The sequence below is a fragment of the Erithacus rubecula genome (genome assembly GCF_903797595.1).
Source record: "Erithacus rubecula genome assembly, chromosome: 3".
NCBI classification, from domain to species: Eukaryota; Metazoa; Chordata; class Aves; order Passeriformes; family Muscicapidae; genus Erithacus; species Erithacus rubecula.
In genome coordinates, this window is record NC_136689.1 from 105,597,029 (window position 1) to 105,616,003 (window position 18,975).

Sequence of the window (18,975 nt, forward strand, 5' to 3'; positions counted from 1 at the left end):
AAAGCAACTTTGCCTAGAGAGAAAAGCAGCCTGAAGGCATGAAAGTCTCTGGAGAAAACCATCTGTGATTTCTCTCTATGACCTTCATCATAATCCTATTCAAGTTAAGGGGGGAAACTGCTTTTTGTTAGAATACTGTGAAACCAGTAAAAAATGAATGTAGGTTCAGGGTTGTTTAGGATGTAGGGGAAAGGAACTGCTAAACAGGGCAATTTGTCTCTCAACTAGCACAAGGTACTGTATGGACAATTTATGTGATGCAACTGAACAAAACCAGCTACACCAAGCCATCTTCCCCAGATTACTTCTCCCAACTTAAGTTCACCCCTGAAAAACCTCTTAAATGCATATTTGTGCACCTACAAATGTCAAAATATACGAACATATATGTAACTATTACATTACCAGCATAATAAAGGTTTGGCAACTAGAACCAGATGTTAACTAAAGCTACCAGACTTTGCTGGCTGCCATGGCTCCTTCTGGGGTGCATGGTGCAAGAGAGGACTCATTTCACTTTTCTGAGAGTTTTAGCTTCCCAAAGGGACAGCTCTCTACATACAGGTTTTTTCCCTGTGACTGAGAGGAGACAGTGTCTACCTGAAGGTTGGGCAAGATGACTCATTAGAAACTTCTGGTGGGTTGCAGATTGTGTCAGATCCCATCTAAGCTGTGTCTCAAAACAGAGACATTGTTCCTTTCCAACAAACAGGGATACTGATTGGGAATCCAGTCCTGCTTGAGCCAGACAATGAACAAACTCCATCAGCCATATACTGACTTTGCATCCTTAAGTGGAATCTGATCCTCAGAAAGCACTGAATATACTGAGAAGAAACATGGGCCAGGTGCAGAGAAAGCATTGGAGCATTTTCATGCACAACCTGAGGGCAAGGTAAAGAAGTTCTCCTAGAATTGGTTGGATTTCTGGGCAAACAAAGGTCATTTGTGTTATTTTGTGGAGGGCTTTCTATGAGTGTAATCTCCCCAGGCAAGGGTCATGTTTGTGTCCGTTACTTATTTTCTTTGCTCTAGTGATCCTGCAGTCTTTCCATTGACTTCAATGGCAGTGCTATTCATGGACTGACTCTAGGATTGGGCTATTTACTAAGCAAATAATCAGAATCAGCAGTTTTGGAGTCATATGGGCACCCAATAAGCAGCCTGTTTTGTTGTTGGATTGGCTATAAAATCCCAAATCCCCCCAGCTCCTGGCTGCTGGCACCAAGGCTCACTAACAGCAAGCAGAATGGCCTTTCAGTCTGTGCTCTTTGTTTTCTTAGCTGGACTGGTATTTTTCTCTGAAGCTGCACCACTGGTGAGTTTCTTTGTATTCAAATTCAATCATTACTAGAATGTTAATCTAGATTTTCTAGGTGACTAGCATCCTCCTCATCCATTAAATTCTATAACCATTGGGTTTTACCAGAATGTTATTTCTGGGCTTTTTTATATTAACATCTTCAGAACTCTTAAACTTTTTTTTTTGTTTTCTTGCCATTTACCCACCTATTTTAAGGTATTATGGAAGGGTCAGGGATCTATGTGGTGTGACCTTTTCTTTTCGTTTCTTTCTATCTGTTCATGACTCACATCCCATAACCTCAATAAAGATGCAGCTTTGCCAAACAAGTACTTCTCTAAAGCACTAAAAATATTTTTGAGGTATGACTAAGGATTCCTGGTAGTGTAATGAAGCTTAAGAGACAGATATTCTTTCAGTCTTAGGATGCCATATGTATTTCTTTGTTGGTCAAAATACTTTTTCTGCACTTACAAGAATTTGCTATTTTCATATTTGTGATCTCATTATAAAGGTATAACATTATACCATTTTCCTAGAGCCATTTAGAGCAACTCTGAATATTGATCAAGCAATCTGTGTGTGTGTAATAAGGTTATCAGTATAAAGATCTAAGATACTCTGCTTAAGAAATAGATGTTCGGAAATTAGCTTTGAGCAGCATTTGTGAGAGGACTCACTTTTAAGTGAATGGTAATTCTGCAATTAGAATCCACCTTTTCTTTGGGAGAAGATTTTTGCAGACTTGGTGAACAGTTCCTATACAACTTTTCCTCCTTTTCCCAAGGTCTCCCATGGCTCTGTTGATTCCAAATGCCCTCTTATGGTGAAAGTGCTGGATGCAGTCAGAGGAAGCCCTGCATCTGATGTAACTGTTAAAGTTTTTAAACAGGCTGAAGATGGAAGCTGGCAGGACTTTGCTGTTGGGTAAGTTGTGTGGTCTTCTGGAGCCATTTTCAAGGTGTCTTGAGCAAGCAATTGTGAAGTTAATGGAATGGATCTCTGATCAAAGCAGAAATATGTTTTCTGACGCATGTGCCACATTATCAGTGTTCACAGCACATGAATTTTGATCTAAAATCCATTAGATTTAAGTGGAACCTATTCATGGCTGAAATGCTAATTGCAAAAATATGTTCAGATGCTCATCTTATCTTTGTAAGGGTCTAGTTTTAATGCTTATTTTTCCTCCTAGCTTCAGTATCTTTCCTTTCTACAGAAAGAAAAAAAAATCCTGTTTGCCAGTTTTTGTAGGTAATCCAGGCTATCCTATCTTCATATGTAATGGATATAGAGCTTTATTTGCAGCAGTCACATACAAAATCCTTTCTGTAAGCTTTGTCTGCAGGCATGCAAATAATGAGTGCATTATTCATCCTCTGCTGTGTACCAAATGTGCTGGTTGGAAGAAACTCCTTGACCAGAAAGTTTTAAAGAGTCCTATTGTAACACAACACAGAAGCAAAGCGTCAGCATTTGTTTGAGGCCATTTCTCTAGTTCTGAATGTCTTTTTCTACAATGACTGACCAATCCAACAAATATCTATCCTTACAATTCTTACAAACACTTTAGGACATCACAGAGGGTCAGACAATACCTTCAGTCTGTGACAGGTGCATAAGTAACAGAAGAACATAATTTACTAAAATTCAAATAGCTGAGGTATTCAGACATTTAACTTCCATTGAAACAATTTGTTGAATCAAATTTTTAAATAACTCAAGGGATGTCTCAGTAGCAGCAGAAAATTCAAGCGCACAGTAATAACTCAATAATGGACAGGAGTCAATTATACATTTAACTGTTTTTTACTAGGATTTTTATAGCATAATTTACATAAAAGCAGCAGAAAAAAAAATAAAACCCCAGAGAAGAAGACCATAAGGAAGGATAACTTTCTCTCCATCTGAATTTTTTTTTACATATAATGAAAAAAAACCCACTTTTCCCCATTGAAAAGTAGCAAGAAAGTTTACAAGATTGAGAGAGAAACAAACAACTCCACTCCCAAGTGCTGAATGTTAACCTAGGAATAAATGACTCCTAAAATGGATTTACATACTTTAATGAACAGAGAAACTCCATGAAAAATGACACTTTTTTTTCAAGGAAAACAGAGACAAGGATAACACCCCTAGCGAGCAATCCTTTCATTATTAGGAAATCAATTTATTTCAAATGTTTCATCAAGTGCAGAATTTGCAGAAGAATCAGATAAATGTAATGTTATTAATAAATACCCTCACTTCTGGAACATAGCAGAGTGTTTAATTTGCAACTCTACTCTCAACAAACCCATGGAGACAAATCCTGTAGTTCCTAGGAAACTTCCAGAAGTGTCTAAAGTTGACACTTCAGGTTAGTACACTCAAGAAAATCTAATCACTTTTTCTTCTACATAAATTGAGAAGATTAACCCTAGGCAAGTGGGAACCATTTTGCTGGGGGATGACACTGAAGGAACATTAAATCACAACTTTTATTCAAGGTAAAGATTTTGGCATTTTTCTTCACTTGCATCATAACCAAGGCTGAGTTCAGTGATAACATTGAGTTTAGGTGATGACAGTTGTTCAAACCAAGTTTTTATATGTGATTACAATTTTATTCTTTTGGAAAAGCCAGAATTTCCCTGTGATAAAACAGCTGAAAATTTGAAAGAAATCCAGGAAGACAATCTGTAAATACTCCTGTCAGGTGAAAAACATTTTGAACTTACAATATCTAGCAGATGCATATGGGAAAGTTACATTTTATACAAATGTCGGTTGCAGTTAAGTTTTTACCATTTTGTTTTCTTGTTTTTACTTTGCAAGCACACTTCATGGAATTAAGCAAATGTACTTAGCAATTGTTGAATTTCAGTAATGGTATTTAAGGGGCATTGGGGAGTTGCAGTAGCAGTTGACTTTATTAAGAGGCTTATTTCAAAATTACTCTACCCAAAAATATGCAAGAAGAGACAACTTGAGTTAAGACATATACTGAGAAAAGGTTTAGGGCACAGAACATGTGATTTGGATTCTATATGAGCTTCTCCCATGACTATCTTTGACCTTCTCACTCCTCACAAATTTTTAGAAATTAGATTCCATCATGTGGTTCAAGAGTTGCAGTCACCAAACACAGTTTTCATGTGACCTAGGTCACAAGTCATGAAAGAAGAGACGTCTGTTTATTTGAAGTGGTTCCCCAACCCTCTTTTTTTAAACTCCAAAATAAGCTTGAAATATTTCCTCATCAGTCTGCATCTGAAAACACAGTTTATCTCAATGCAGTATGTCTCCCAAGAGTTCACAAACATCATTGTACAGACAGTGTATGTTTAACCTGGCCACAATATACAACTTAGGTCCAGATAGTCAAAAAGAGGATCAGGATCACAGTGTGAGCTGGCAGTGTAGTAACTTTACTGGAAAACATAGCTTTTTAACTTAACTGTCCATCTTACAGCAGCTGCTGGCAGTCCACATCCTATTAAGAATAAGGAATCATATTATATTTAGTCCCCCCTCAGACAGAAATACAAGTGCTGCTCAGAAAAAAACAGTATTTTGCTACCAGTGCTGAATGCTGAACATCCTCTGCCTTGTGCCAATCCCCTCCAGGCTCTGAATCACACACTGTCCTGTTGGCTGTCAGTGCAGCAGTAGTGCTGAAGGGTTTCCTTGTGAGACCAGTTGCATTGAATGGCTGCCACTTAATAAAGACAGAAAATAAGGAAGTGCCATTAACTTCTGGTAGTGGGCATGCCTTTTTAAGGGAGTGCTTGTTTCCAGTTTCTCAGCTGTTCTGTATGGTTAACATCTGACTCTGGGACAGTATCCCTTAGGGAAAGCACCATTCCAGTTCCATCCACACTTATCTCAAACTAAAATTAATTTGTTTTTCTGAGCAAAGACTTTGAGGCAGACACCATTTTTCCTTTTAATTGCTTTGTGTCTAGACTATCCAGATTATAAGAAGCATGTGGATTGCTATCTTCTCTTCTGCAGGATCTCAGTAATTCTGCTTCAGAGCTTCAAGGACACTTTTGAATTAATTCTTTCTTATTTTATTAAAGCAATATAAATTAAACCAATAACTACGAATTAAATTAAAAGAAAACATATGCATAGACTTTACAAATGGACTGTGATACCTGTTTCAAGCAGGACTTGGATTCTCTGCAGATTTACCTGGATCTACCCTGGATACACTTGATTACACATGTTTTGGATCAGTGAGATTTTGTCAGTCTTGCAAAATAAGAAAAATTAAAATTAGCATGGGATTTTCAATCCTGTTACCTCTTAATTTAAGCAAAAGCTCTGGCATTCAGTCTTTTTTTATTTACCACCATTAACAAAAGATTACAAATAAAGTGGAGGAGAAAGAGACTGGGAAAGAAAAGCCCACTGCTTTCTCCACTTCCTCTTCTGCTCCTCAAGTTAGTTTTCTGCCTAGCAGAAAACTTCTGCTATAAAACAGGAAAGTCCCACAACTTCTCCCAGTCAAGGCTTTCTTCATTTTTCCTTCAACTAAATCATGTGATTATGAAGTGCTATAAATATTAAATATATCTTGTCAGCAGAAATAGACACAAACATAAACAAACAAACACAAAAGCTTAAAAAAATCAGAAACTAAGAAGGGAAAAGAGATAAATGGGGTTTAGGAACTAAGTATGTAAATATTTAAACAGCTAAAGTCATACAAAGCTTGAAAAGCTTCCTTTTCAAACAAATAGGGTGCAGTGCCAGCTGTACTTCTTTCTTGCTGCTGGAGTTTCTTCATTCACAGTTTTTTGTTATGAGCTGAACACATAAGCTCTGAGCTGGGAATTTCTATTGCTCATTTATATGGCACCCAGTGGAAAAGGCCTTTTGCTCTTTGACCAAGGCATTGTAATTCAAATTATTAAAATCCTGTGATGATAAATTGCTTTTCCAAGACATTATCACTCAGAGTCACATAAAATCACATCAGTGTATAGGAATTAACTTGAGCTTCAGTGATAATAACTAGAGAGCAAAATAATTTTCCAATAAAATTTCTCATCTCTCCTCAGTTTTATTTTGAGATTTGACATCTTGCCTCTCATCAGGACAATTCTTCTCCTAAGACAGTAATTTTGGTTCCAGTAGACATTTGGTAAAGTTAAATATGATATTAAAAGAGGTACCTTAAACCAGCCAGCTTGGTTTGTGATGTATATGGGTGAGTTGGTAGCAAGGACAGGCTTTGCAATGTATGAAAACATACACTACATGGAGGGAAGGAATTATTTCAAATTATTAGAAACTGCTCAATGTAGAATTTGGCACCTCTGCTATTTAATATTCCACACTGACTGTTTCTGTTTGGCATCTAAATGACAGTATAAAATATTTATATAGATATTTAATCATTGCAGGAAAACCACAGAGTATGGAGAGATTCATGAGCTCACGACAGAAGAACAGTTTGTAGAGGGGAAATACATGGTGAAGTTTGAAACCAGCTCTTACTGGAAGGCACTTGGGCTTTCTGCATTCCATGAATACGCTGATGTAAGTAGTGGCAAATGTCCTTGATAACCAGGATACCCTGCCTGTGCAGTGGCATCAGCTGCAAAGAGAAAAAAATTCTCTCTAGTACTGAAGGAGCAGCATCACTCAGTGAAGTGGTTCACTGCCACACAGCACTGGGCAAATAAAAGCAGTACATATCCAGCTAAGCCACAAGAAGGAGCCAACTCCCCTGCAAATGCTGACACAGCTCTTCCAAGGTGCAGCTGTGCCCATGCACACCCTCATACCTGTAGAGAATCTTGCTCAAAAAGAGCTACATTATTCAAAAGTAGACACTGTGTTTTTATTTAAACAAACAAAAAAAAAAAAAAAAAAAAAAAAAAAAAACCACAAGGGAAAAAAAAATACCAAGAAAAAGAGACTGCTTTTACTGATGCTGAAGGAATGGAGTGATTTGGGCACCCTAATTTTATAGGAAATAAGTTATAGGTATTTCACCCGTATCAGTCACATCAAAATCCCTGAATTCTAATATGACATGCAATTACAGGAAAAAAACAATTTATTCTGGTGTGCCTTTTTTAAAATGATGTTCAGTATCATTCAATAAAGTTCAGTAAAAAAAAATAAAATAAAAAAAAAAAACAAGAAGAAGGTATAAAAAGGTAAAGAAATAACGCTAGTGGAAAAGGAAAAGCATTTCATTGATACTCAAATTTCACAAGCAGGCCAACAATATGATAAGATCCTGTCTCTCCCTTTCAGTCTTAACTGATTTATTGTGTGCTCTATTCTACTACATTTACTTAGCACATCCAAAAATTTGTTTAAATTCTTCAGGCTTAATCTGTCATTAAATTTAAGATTACCCAATTTAAATATTAGAAGAATAAAACAAATGACTGAGTCCCATGTCCATAAAAACCTGAGGTGCAGTTTGGGTGGTTTAGATGAACAACCAAAAAAAACCAAAAAAAACCAAAAAATCAAAAGTGTTCCCTAACCATTTGGATTCCTGAAAGTTTTAAGGGCTACACCTCAGAAGGTGCTTAAAAGTGTCTGACTGAGACTGTTCCAGCTAGGTTCAACAGCTTTTCCTTGACATAATAGCCTACAAGCCAACAAGCTAGCTTCAGTGACTAAATGTGTACAAGGTTACTGAAGCCTGCAGTCCTCATGTCCCAGCAGCTTAGACTTTGGCATGGAGATGACTCTCTAGTCCACTTACAAAAAGTGCATCATGGTTTAAAAAATAGAAAATCAAAGCTGGAATTTAACCCAGGTGACAGTACTCTCCTGGGTACGGGGTGTCCTGAGTCCCATTGGAATGATTTGGAGAGCAGCAGATTTGAATTGTCATAGTGCAAGGGTCTCTCCCTGTTCTGGCAAGTCTAGCCACTCAGTTCTTAATGCAAAAACTGACCCATCATCAGTGATGCTAAAAACAGGAGGGGGCACTGAAGTACAGAAAGTAGTTTTGGGCTCCAGCTGCCTACCTTGTTTGGACACATCACATGGGGGTTGTATTTAAATTCCCTAGGTGGAATTTCACCCCTGTCTTTCTTACTGGTCATTTGAGATGCCTCCCCCTTACTCTCCCATTCCACATCACAAAGCAGTTTTCCTGGCTCAGGTGTGGGTATTTCCATCCAGCTCTACTGCAGCTGAGGCTCTTTGTGGACCTCTGTCCAAATCTCACAATATCTGTCCTTGGCAATCACAAAGTAAGGACAGCATTAGCCTTCAGAAGGGTAAAAGCATTGCACAGAACCAGCAGAGTGCTCTGCAGATGAGGTGGGGTGTGTTGCTTAGCTGTTAATAAGGAAGCTTTGACTGTATGTTGCTCCCCATGACCACAAGTTTTCTCCTTTCCAGGTGGTGTTCACTGCTAACGATTCCGGTCACCGCCACTACACCATCGCTGCTCTCCTCAGCCCTTTCTCCTACTCAACCACTGCTGTTGTCACTGATCCCCAGGAATAAACATGTACTGTCTTTTCACACTTTCCTCCACTAGAACTATCATAGGCTTTTAGGAGGAATGGTCTTTTTTTCCTACTGCTAAAGCATAACTTTTTGCCACATTAGTTATTTTGTTTTTTCCATTTTGTAACCTGGCAAATTTCAGACAAGACAATAAAATATTACTTCTTTAAAACAGTGTTGACCAATTAGTGAAATTTTACTGTTTTCTAAAATATTACATTTTGCACTGAAGTGCAAAGGGTATCTGAAAAATACACATGGGATGACATTTGATTTAGTTTTGTTATCTTCCTCCACTACCTTAAAGAAGTCTCACCAAATACATTGGCTCAAAACAGGAAATTCATATAGTTGTGTTACCTTAAAAAATGTACCTAATAAATGTACTCAAAATGAAAAAGTCATTTGTGCCACTCCAAATTTACACACAGAAAATATGGTCCTACTATCAACCAGGACACAGAGTGAGTAGGTGAAATTCTGAATAACTAGCAGTAGAACAAACAACGCAGAAACCATTGAAATAAGTATGTCCAAAGAGCTGAAAGAGTTAGAATCTGTGCTAGAACCTTTGCTTAAAACTTCATATAAACCTCAACAGGTTGATGTTTCAGAAGGAAAGTTGATGCTTAATCAATCTAGGAAATACTGAAGGAATTTCAATTAGCACTTTTTTAACATCTTTGATATTAAAGTAATTATTTGACATCGCACAGCTGGCTATCCAATACAGGTGCATTCCAGTTAAAAGTCTAATAAATCATATCTGTAGCCCTCATTAAAAAGAAGTCCAAAAGAGAAGCATCATCTTATTCTCTTCATATTTTTAGAAATAGGAAAAGGTAAGCTGTAGAGTGACTGTGATTCAAATAAAGTTGCTGATAAACCAACTAAAGACTTTGAGGGCTTTAGCAGAGTTTTCTGCAAACCATGGCCTATTGTGTTTAAAATATCCTTAGGTAGGGGAATTGATTTTTAACTGGATTACATAAATTACAGAGAAAAAAACCTGAAAAAATGCCAAAAACCTTCAGTACTCATTTGCCGCTGACCTTGGAGTTTATACCCAAAGCCTGCTGGGATGACAGCATAGCAAGTGAATTCACAAGTTACAAAAGCTCACCTTTAACGTTTCACTGGTTACTTTTTCACAGATTTCTAAATGCTACCATAGTTACACAACTCTTGTAAGCAATGCAAACAGTTTCAAAACAGAACCTGTCATAAAGTATGGGGATTTCACAGGATCCTGCTGTTCCTGGAGCTTGAAAACCAGTAGGTTTCATTTGAAGTATGTTATGCTAAGCCCACAAAACAGGACATAAATTTGCTCATATAGATATACTCAGCAAAAACCAAAACAAACAGAAAAAACCTACTCTGCTTGTAGCCATCCATCTGATGAGAGGATAAACCTAGTAAAAAGAGTGTATGTACATATGTCTGAGCAAAGATCAGAAATACAAAGTTTAATTTCAAGAAGCAACACTTCCCTGTATTGAACCAGATGCCTCTGGAGGAGTTGATTTAGATTGTATGGGGAAAGTCCTGAGCTTGTACTGAATCTAAGGGACAAGTGATACAACTTAAAATACTGTTTAAATGTGCTTCAGAAGTTGGTGTGTAGGTTTTTTTTGAAGCCATGCTGAAAACTAAAACTAATATATTTTTCTTCCTAGTGAATGTCTTAGATAATAAAATAGCCCACAGATTATCCACCTGCCTTCTATTAGAGGTGGAGAGTGACACAAAAAGAAATCCCTTAATATAAAAACATGGGTGACTCAAACCAAGCCATAACCACTGAGAATTTCTCACTGAAATTACTGAGTTGACAAAAAATTTGCATTTCTCTCAGTTACATGAGGTTGATACAGCATTATTCCTCAATAAAAAGAGAAAAATAAGGGAGAATAGATATTTCTTCCAAGAAAATTGACATAGTAGTTGAACTAGGCAATGTTCACAGTATTTCCACAGACAAAGATAGAAAATACTTATTTTCACAGACAAGCTTCATGTTTGTATGGGTTACTTATTCTCTCATTGTTTACTAAGTAAATAGTATGAATTTACGTGTTGAAAGTCATAGGGGTTTTCTGATAAGTAGCTTCATTTCAGAGGCCTTGATATAAAAATCACAGCTCCCACCTGTTTCTGCTTGCTGCCACAGACTTCCTAGTGGTAGGCAAAATGGCTTTTCATTCTGTATTTCTGGTTTTCTTAGCTGGCCTGGCACTTTGCTCTGAAGCTGCACCACCGGTAAGTGTTTCAGGACTAAAGTCCTTCTACTGATGTACTCCAAATTCTTGCATTTTATTATTTTTAATTAGTGTAAGCAAAAAATATATATACATATAAAGAATATTCTATTATTTTACTATTATTTTGATTTTACTTTATGTACTGACTGTCATTCTCTGCTGCTGCTCTTTTCTGGTCCTTCTTTCTCCTTCTCTAGAGATTAGTGAGGGGACTGCATGGGTAGAGATGTAGTGCTTGTCATTAGACACAGCAACTACATGAAAAACAAGAAGACAAGAAAGGGAAAACTACCATATTCACTAGACAAAAAAACCTTGATCATTCACGACATAACAATCTGTGTTATGAGGAATTTCAGCTCTTGTTACAAAATCCATGCTGGAGAAAGGCCTTCTCTAGATTTCTGTCTTACTGCTCTACCCACTACAGCCTAATCCCATGTAATTAAAGAACAGAGCTAAAGTCAGGACTCTTCTCCCAGAGGGTTCATTTATCACAGGAAGGCAAGCTAAAGACTCAGATGCTTCAGCCTGAAATTCTCCTACAACAGTCTTGTCTCTCTGATGGCTTGAGAGGCTATCTAAAGCAGAGGCTAGGCCATGTTAAAGGAATAAAGTAGGTATTTATTAAAAGGCTTTCAAAGGATACACCTTGGGCAGTACAAGAACCTGGCCATGGCTCCACCCAAGATAGATGATGGGTCACATGTTTTCACACTTTTATAAGTTTTTCTCCATTTACATACTGGGGTTAATTATCCAGTTACAACTCCAGGTTCTGAAGACCCATCCTCCCAGTTTGCTCTCCTCAATTCCCTGTTGTTTACACTTTTTGGGCTGAAGCTGCAACAGTGTCCTTGGTTCTCAGGCTGGAAAAGGATTGCTTTGTTTGACTAAACTGTGAAGAGAACTTGCTAACAGTTTGTATGAAGTTCAGAGTCACACATTAATGCAGTACAGGATCTGAAAATATAAAAGTTAAAACTTAAGGCATCATCTCCCTCCTCAACTACACATTTTTCCTCTCAACTCTGATCTTTGGGAAAATAATACCTGACTAATATTGTTGAGGAATAAGACTTTCATTGAGCTCCCAGGGTGTAAAAGTCAGGAAAATCAGTGTCAGCAGTGCAGCCCTTCTTGCCAAGGCCTCACAGGTAACACCAGTGAGGAGCCCCTGCCTTCCAGAAAGGAATCTGGGAATACAGGCAGAATAGATACATGCTGATACATTGGTATGGCACTGGACAGGGCTCCTGGCCTGTGGAACATCCCACATTGTAAGAGGGCAGGAAAGAGAGGGCTCTTAATTTTTAACCATCTATATCTCAGTTCATTTCATAATGATTAAATGGATATGAGTGACTGCTATTTTGAGATCATCCCTGATTAGCATGTTCCACAAAGCTCTATTTTCTCACTCTTCATCTCCAGGAGGAGGTAAGGTCAAAGCCCTGATTCAACTCTGTTTTTGGAAAGGTAAAACAACAGGCTATAATCACTACTTGTGATGAATATGTTGGGATGAAACTCCAGCCATCCTGTATTTGAAGGAAGGTTTCCTCTCCTGCCCTTGTGTAGCTGCCAAGGTTGACAAATTTCATTCACCACGCTGTTAGGAGAGAGTCTGCATGTGGCACTTATGTTTCCAGCAGAACTGTAACTCTGTGGCAAGAGAGATAACTCTATGGCAACAAGGAATCAGAGGCTCTCAAATCCAGAAAGCTGTGCTCAAATTGCCACTCCAAAATACAGAGGAGGGGTTGGCAGATTTTTAAACATTACCACTACCTTTGAGGATGTAATTATTTCTGCTGAGGCCACAATTTAGTCACAACTTCATGCTGGTGATGATGTGTAGCTAAGCTATTCCCAAGAAAAAAATAGAAATGTGGTTTCAGAGCTGCAGTGCCTCCCTGGTGTACATGCCCAACAGCACCTGGAATCTTCCTTCCTGGCTCCACCATATCCAGCCCCCAGAAATCTCCAGATTATGTTTCCTCAGCACAGAGCAATCTTCTCATGGAAAATATTATCTCTACTATAGATCTGAAGAATAATATTCCTTACTGCTTTATGATGCACCATTACTTACCCTTCTCACAACATAAAAACTCTCTCTTCCTATTGCAGCCCCCCTTTGATGCCAAGCATCCTCTTTTCGTAAAAGTTGTGGATTCAGTCCGAGGAAGTCCAGCTTCCAACGTTCCAGTTAAATTATATAAAGAATCTGCTGATGGATCTTGGGAACTCTTAAGTTCAAAGTAAGTCACACTAAAATAATGAGTGGAAGAGGGAAAAGGCAGTGGGAAGAGGCCAAATAGTTGAAAGACCAGTTCCATATTCTCTAAAGTGAGATGTCTGCTTTGCTCAGAGGAAAAATAACATACAATTGAATTAACTTGCTGCAGACGGTCTTTTAAATGCACTGCAGTTTCAACTGCCAAAATGGTTTTATAACGTTGTATAATTCCTATGAACACACGAAAGTAATTTAAGCTATCCTTTAATTCAGTCACCACTTCTCTTTAATTTCATTGCAAAGGTCTATATTACCTTTAAGTACCCAGCAATGAACTGCAGTGCTCTTGCCAGAAGAATCAGACAGACTCTTACATTTTGAAACCAAGACTCTGGTTGAGAATCCTACCTTTATTGGCCATTTTCTGTCTTTCTAAATGGATTTTCATTTCTTACAACAACACAGTTTTAAAAAGAAACTGTTTTGAATATGCAACACATTATATTTGATAGCCTTCTTTACTTCAAGGTGAAGGACTTAGCCAAAAGAAGAAAATTTGGGGATAAATCTTTCTCACCTTCTCCCCCACAGAGAAGCAATCACACCTCAAATAACAAAAAAGGATATCCAGAGTATAAATATTACCATATATTTAAAAAAACATAATTGAGAATTTAAAATGTCAATTACTTTTTTTAATTGCCCTCTATTTTAGTATATATTAACATGTAAAAAAATAAAAATCAAATTTTAATTATAGTCTGAAATTAAATTAGAAAAAATTCTTAGGGGATACACAGAATGAGCATTCTTTACTCTTTATTCAAGCAATATTCAACTTCCACACTAAGCTCCTCAGGATAGATGCAAAGTCTCACCTGAGATCTTTCCAAGTATGCTAACAGCCTATTCCACCTTAGAAAAATAGTGAAAAAGGGCTCTTGAGGGCTAAAGCTGGCATAGCCCATGATTCAACCATGGAATCCCAGACTCAGATGCATTTCTCGAAATTCCAGTTGAAACTGTTTATATGGTTCTTTGGTGTCGTGGAGGAGTGGGCTGGCACAAGCAACACTGCTCCCATGAAAAATAGAGGTGTAGTGTAGGTCACACTTATTTGTACAATGTGGGAAAACAATCTATTCATGTTGTACTACTTAAATTGCCTCACACCCCCAAGTGAGAACACAATTTCACACATATTCTTCCACTGTAGATGTGTGAAATTTTCCAGTAAGTGTTCAGTTCACTTATCTTCATTTCTGAGCTTAGAGACTCTATATAAAGATACTCATAACAGCTGGATGTTGACTGAAGTCTGAAAAACACATTTAACATTTGAAACAAAGAGGAAAGTAACCTCAAAATAAGGTAAGCAAAAGTCATGCTAATACTAAATCAACCTCCCCTGCCTTGATAATTTATAAATAATTGAGTGCTAGCAAGAGGTCCCATAACAGATGTTCTCAATCAAAGATGCATTTGGTATTATCTGAAAAAACTTATTAGAGAAGAGACCAGTTATCTAGCAATGATAAACCTCTGACAAATAAAAAGAGAGGCAATTAAATGGATATAAAACTTCTGATAACTGACTAGGGAGCATCTTGTCAGATATAAATGGTATTCTATATTTTCTAAGCCACATGAAAAAACAAATCCTAAGTAATGCACTGCACAATGACATTATTTTTCTCTGCATTCAATTTGAACAAAATATGTTCAAAAAAAGTTTGGCATCTAGAACACAAGACAGTGGTCTTTAGATACCAAAATCAGTTATATTTGGTATCAGTTACAGATAGCAAATCTGTCATTTGTAGATAACCTACCCAATAAAAAATTACCTAGCCAATACCTAAAATACCTAAAAATACCTTAGTATTATAAAACTTATTTCACAGAAAGGTGTTTCTAAAAAGGGACCTGTCTGAGAGACAGCATTCAGTATTGCTTCTGGACCCCTAAATGGGTTGATGTTCAAAGATGTATGGTTTCATACATCCAGTACTAGGGCTTTGGATAACACTGATAGTACCTTCAAATAAAAAAAAAAAAAAACCTACCTGCTTGTTGAGGCCAGTACAAACCACAAGGAATTCCATGAGGCTACACTGCTAGCTGACCTACGGTCATTTCAAATGGCAGATCTCAAATTTCTAATAGCCAACTGTAAACAATATTTTCCCTGATAAAACAACTCAATACATTTAAATAAGAATGAAAACCACGGAAAAATCAGGACAGTTGACCCTACTTAGCTATACAGTGAGTGCATCATAGACTTTCCACATTGCTTACAGCAGTGAAGTTTTCCCTCTGGGTGGGTTCATTTAATTAACTCCAAGACTCTGCCAAGAGTCTGTGAACAATAATGCCAGTTTTTGGCCCACCCCCAAACCATGCAGCTAGTGAGATGGCAGGCAGCCATCTGCTGTGGTCACTGTGGAAGCAGCAGATGCCAAGATAAGCTCTGAGGCATCCATAATACAGATGGACATAAGCCATTCTGGATCAATAGAAATATTCATCCTATTACTCAAGCCACACATCACTCAAGTTCAATTGCTAAAAACTGCATCTTTTTCCAGCTTTTAACCAAACTATAAAACTGTGTTCTTCTACCACTACACAGACAAACCAATGACAAAGGAGGCCTCCCAGAGCTTACAACTAAAGAACAATTTGTAACAGGGTTATACAAGCTTGAGCTTGATACAGCCTCTTACTGGAAGAGTCTGGGCTTGAATCCCTTCCACCACCATGCTGATGTGAGTATTCCTTTTTTTTCCTCTACTTCAATCACAAAGAATAAAGACACTTAGTATGTGTGGACTTCAGTTACTAATTGCACATGTTGAACTTTATTTTCACTTCAAAATATTTTCACACTAACACTTTAAATCCACAGTCTTAAAGCTTTGTAACAACATATTAATGACAGAACCTAGTTACTAGCTCTCCAATAAGTCTCAAAGCTCCTAGATGTGTCATTTATGGAGAGGTTTTCCATCCTTCTACCTTTACTTAAGCACATGATTATTTTTGTGATTATTCAAAGTGTCTGAGGGACAACAAGTTGAGTACTCTGTGAAGTCCCCTGGGAAAATAATGTATCTGCCTTTCACAGACAGTATTTGTATGGCTACAGACTGAGTTCATAATTTAGATTTTTAAAGACAACAAAAGTATGTACTATGTTCTGGATTCTTGGAGCCCCAGTTTACAACAGAAAAAAAAAAAAAAAAAAGGTGTGACGTGCCTCTTTAATTGGCATGGGACAAATAAACTGTTGGTCTGCTGAAGGATTTGGTATTCCTTGGGGACTGTCTCCTTCCCCTCAACAGCATTAGTGTTTTCCTAGGACCTTTCAGTAGCAGCAGTTCTATATTAGTTGCTTGTTGGACTGTGACAGATCTGCTCAGCAGTTCCTTATCTCCATGGAGAAAAGGTGGCAAACACCTGGATTAAGTTTTCTGTCTTCCTGAAATAAATGAAAGATGACATTCTTATACTAGAAAATAATGATGAATGCTGGATAGCCTTGCCTTCTGTGGGAACTGAAATAAAAAAGGGAAGATGAAAGATTTATAGCATGCAAGTAAATTGATTGTATATCAAGATAATGGCTGACTGGAAATTAATTTAATCTACAGTGCAGGAGCCTTCTTTCATAAAAATAAGCCTCAGTAGGGAACACATTTTGCTCAGTTCACTGGTTGTTGCATGAATCTTTTTTATTAATGTTGAAAGGAGCACAAGCTGTGCATCACAGAATACTATTAAACAGTCTATTTTAAAAGCTGACACCTCTCATCTCACAACACAAAATAATATATTATGTGGAGTAGAAATCAAAGAACAGGATGTGCTGGTCAGGGAGATGTTAATAGGGCTGTGGTAAATCATTCATACGTAAGGTTATTATCATTACGTGGCCAAATAACTAATGCAGTCTTTCTCTAACACTGGATTTTGAAGTAGAACTAAATAAACTCAGTGTTTTATACTCTGGCCTAATGATAGCTAGTGTAGCACTATTTAATTCTGTTCCATGAAGAATAGAACATGGTAAGAGCAACAAAAGCATTCCAACACTTGAAATACTGGGCAAATTGGCTAGCTTTTCTTTTTTAATAAAGAAAAACAATGGGGTTAATAGTAGACCTTCATAAAGGATCACTAAGGAAACAAGAAGAAAAGTCTTGTTATTATATTTATGAGTATCAACAAGACAATGACAATTTGGATAATAAATAAATTTAATGAAGTCTTAAATAATGTCATATTTATATTTTTAACAAAGGGCATTTAATCAGTGGGAAAACTGTGTTGCAGGCAGTCACAGTTCAGAGTGAGAATATTTCTGAAGTGTCATGTACATACAATGATCACAATGGTTCCATCTGGGCTTTTACCTAGAGATCACTTCTCATTTTGTCTCATATTTGTTTTGTTTTGTTTTTTGTTTTCCAGGTGGTGTTCACAGCTAATGATGCTGGTAACCGGCATTACAAGATTGTTGTTGTGCTTAGTCCCTTCTCTTACTCAACTACAGCAGTAGTTAGTGAGCCAGTGGAATAGAAGCTGACATTAAATATGAAAATTCAGTTGTGTAAATTAAAATTTCCATAAATTATAACAACTTAGTATCTGACTGTACTGACAGCATTAGATTTCATAGTAAATCACTAACAGTAAGTTTTTTATTTGCTTTGTTAACTTCAGGGAAAAGTGCATTGACTTAGTTTTCAAATACTCTTCTGAATAAAAGTATTCTGCATTCCTGTATTGTCAACATTGCCTGAGTAAAAGTTTAGGATTTGAAAAAAATACACTAACCTTAGGAAAAAATGTATTGAAATTCCTTTATTGGGACTCTGAAAATAAACCAAAGTCTTCCATGAAGCTGAAAAACTATATTTCTTCTTGCAAAGGAATTGAACAAAACATATCTGTGAAAGGTGTCTCATGAAAAAAACCCCAGAAAATATAATCCACCACTGCCATCTCCTATGTTTTATTAATGAGGCTTACAACAGATGCAGTCTCATGGTATTACTTACTCAGGGACCCACATAATTATCAGATAAACTCACCTCTCAATTCTGATTTTGGAGACATAGAAGTGAAAGCAGGTAAATGTGACAGCATCATGGAACACCATTTAAAGATGCTAAGCAGGTTACACATACTTAAAATGCCTTCTTTCTTGTTTCCCAATGTATCATAACTGGTGACACTTTCAAGGGCAGACCAGAAATTTGTGTTTCAGAAAAGTACATTGCTCAAATATGCCTGAAGAAGCTTATTCATGCATTTGCAGAAAATTCTGTTCCCAGTTAAAATACTCCCCAGAAATACTTGCATACCTCAAACTTCTGTAATAGCTGTAAAATGCAAATAAAAATAAGGATAACTGATGAATCCTGAGAAAATCAGCTTCCTATTTAATGCCAGGAGAAATATGTATAAATCCTTCTATTCCCATTCTAGTAATCCCTATATAGGAAAGGACCCTTAGGAGATTCAATAGAATAGCAACCCTGTCTTGGAAAAATATGCAAGGTTGAGTCACGTAGCCTAATAAAACCAAAAGATGAAAGCCTATAAATACAAAGAAAGGGAAAACACCCTGCTAGCCTAAGCAGCCTAAGCCTTGATCCCATCACAGCCTAACCTGATGT

General features: G+C 37.1%; 2 protein-coding genes across 2 annotated transcripts; both read left to right on the plus strand.

Annotated features, from left to right (window-relative positions):
* The first annotated feature begins 1,162 nt into the window (after nucleotides 1-1,162).
* Nucleotides 1,163-8,956, plus strand: LOC306800575 (transthyretin). Its single transcript, XM_079302812.1, has 4 exons — nucleotides 1,163-1,318; nucleotides 2,091-2,230; nucleotides 6,700-6,835; nucleotides 8,672-8,956. Exons 1-4 carry the CDS (start codon nucleotides 1,250-1,252, stop codon nucleotides 8,777-8,779), a joined length of 453 nt encoding a protein of 150 aa, XP_079158938.1. The 5' UTR covers nucleotides 1,163-1,249; the 3' UTR covers nucleotides 8,780-8,956.
* Nucleotides 8,957-10,887: 1,931 nt separating this feature from the next.
* Nucleotides 10,888-18,086, plus strand: LOC306799791 (transthyretin-like). Its single transcript, XM_079301290.1, has 4 exons — nucleotides 10,888-11,044; nucleotides 13,180-13,310; nucleotides 15,924-16,059; nucleotides 17,765-18,086. The coding sequence occupies exons 1-4, from the start codon at nucleotides 10,976-10,978 to the stop codon at nucleotides 17,870-17,872; spliced, it is 444 nt and encodes a 147-aa protein (XP_079157416.1). The 5' UTR covers nucleotides 10,888-10,975; the 3' UTR covers nucleotides 17,873-18,086.
* Nucleotides 18,087-18,975: the final 889 nt, after the last annotated feature.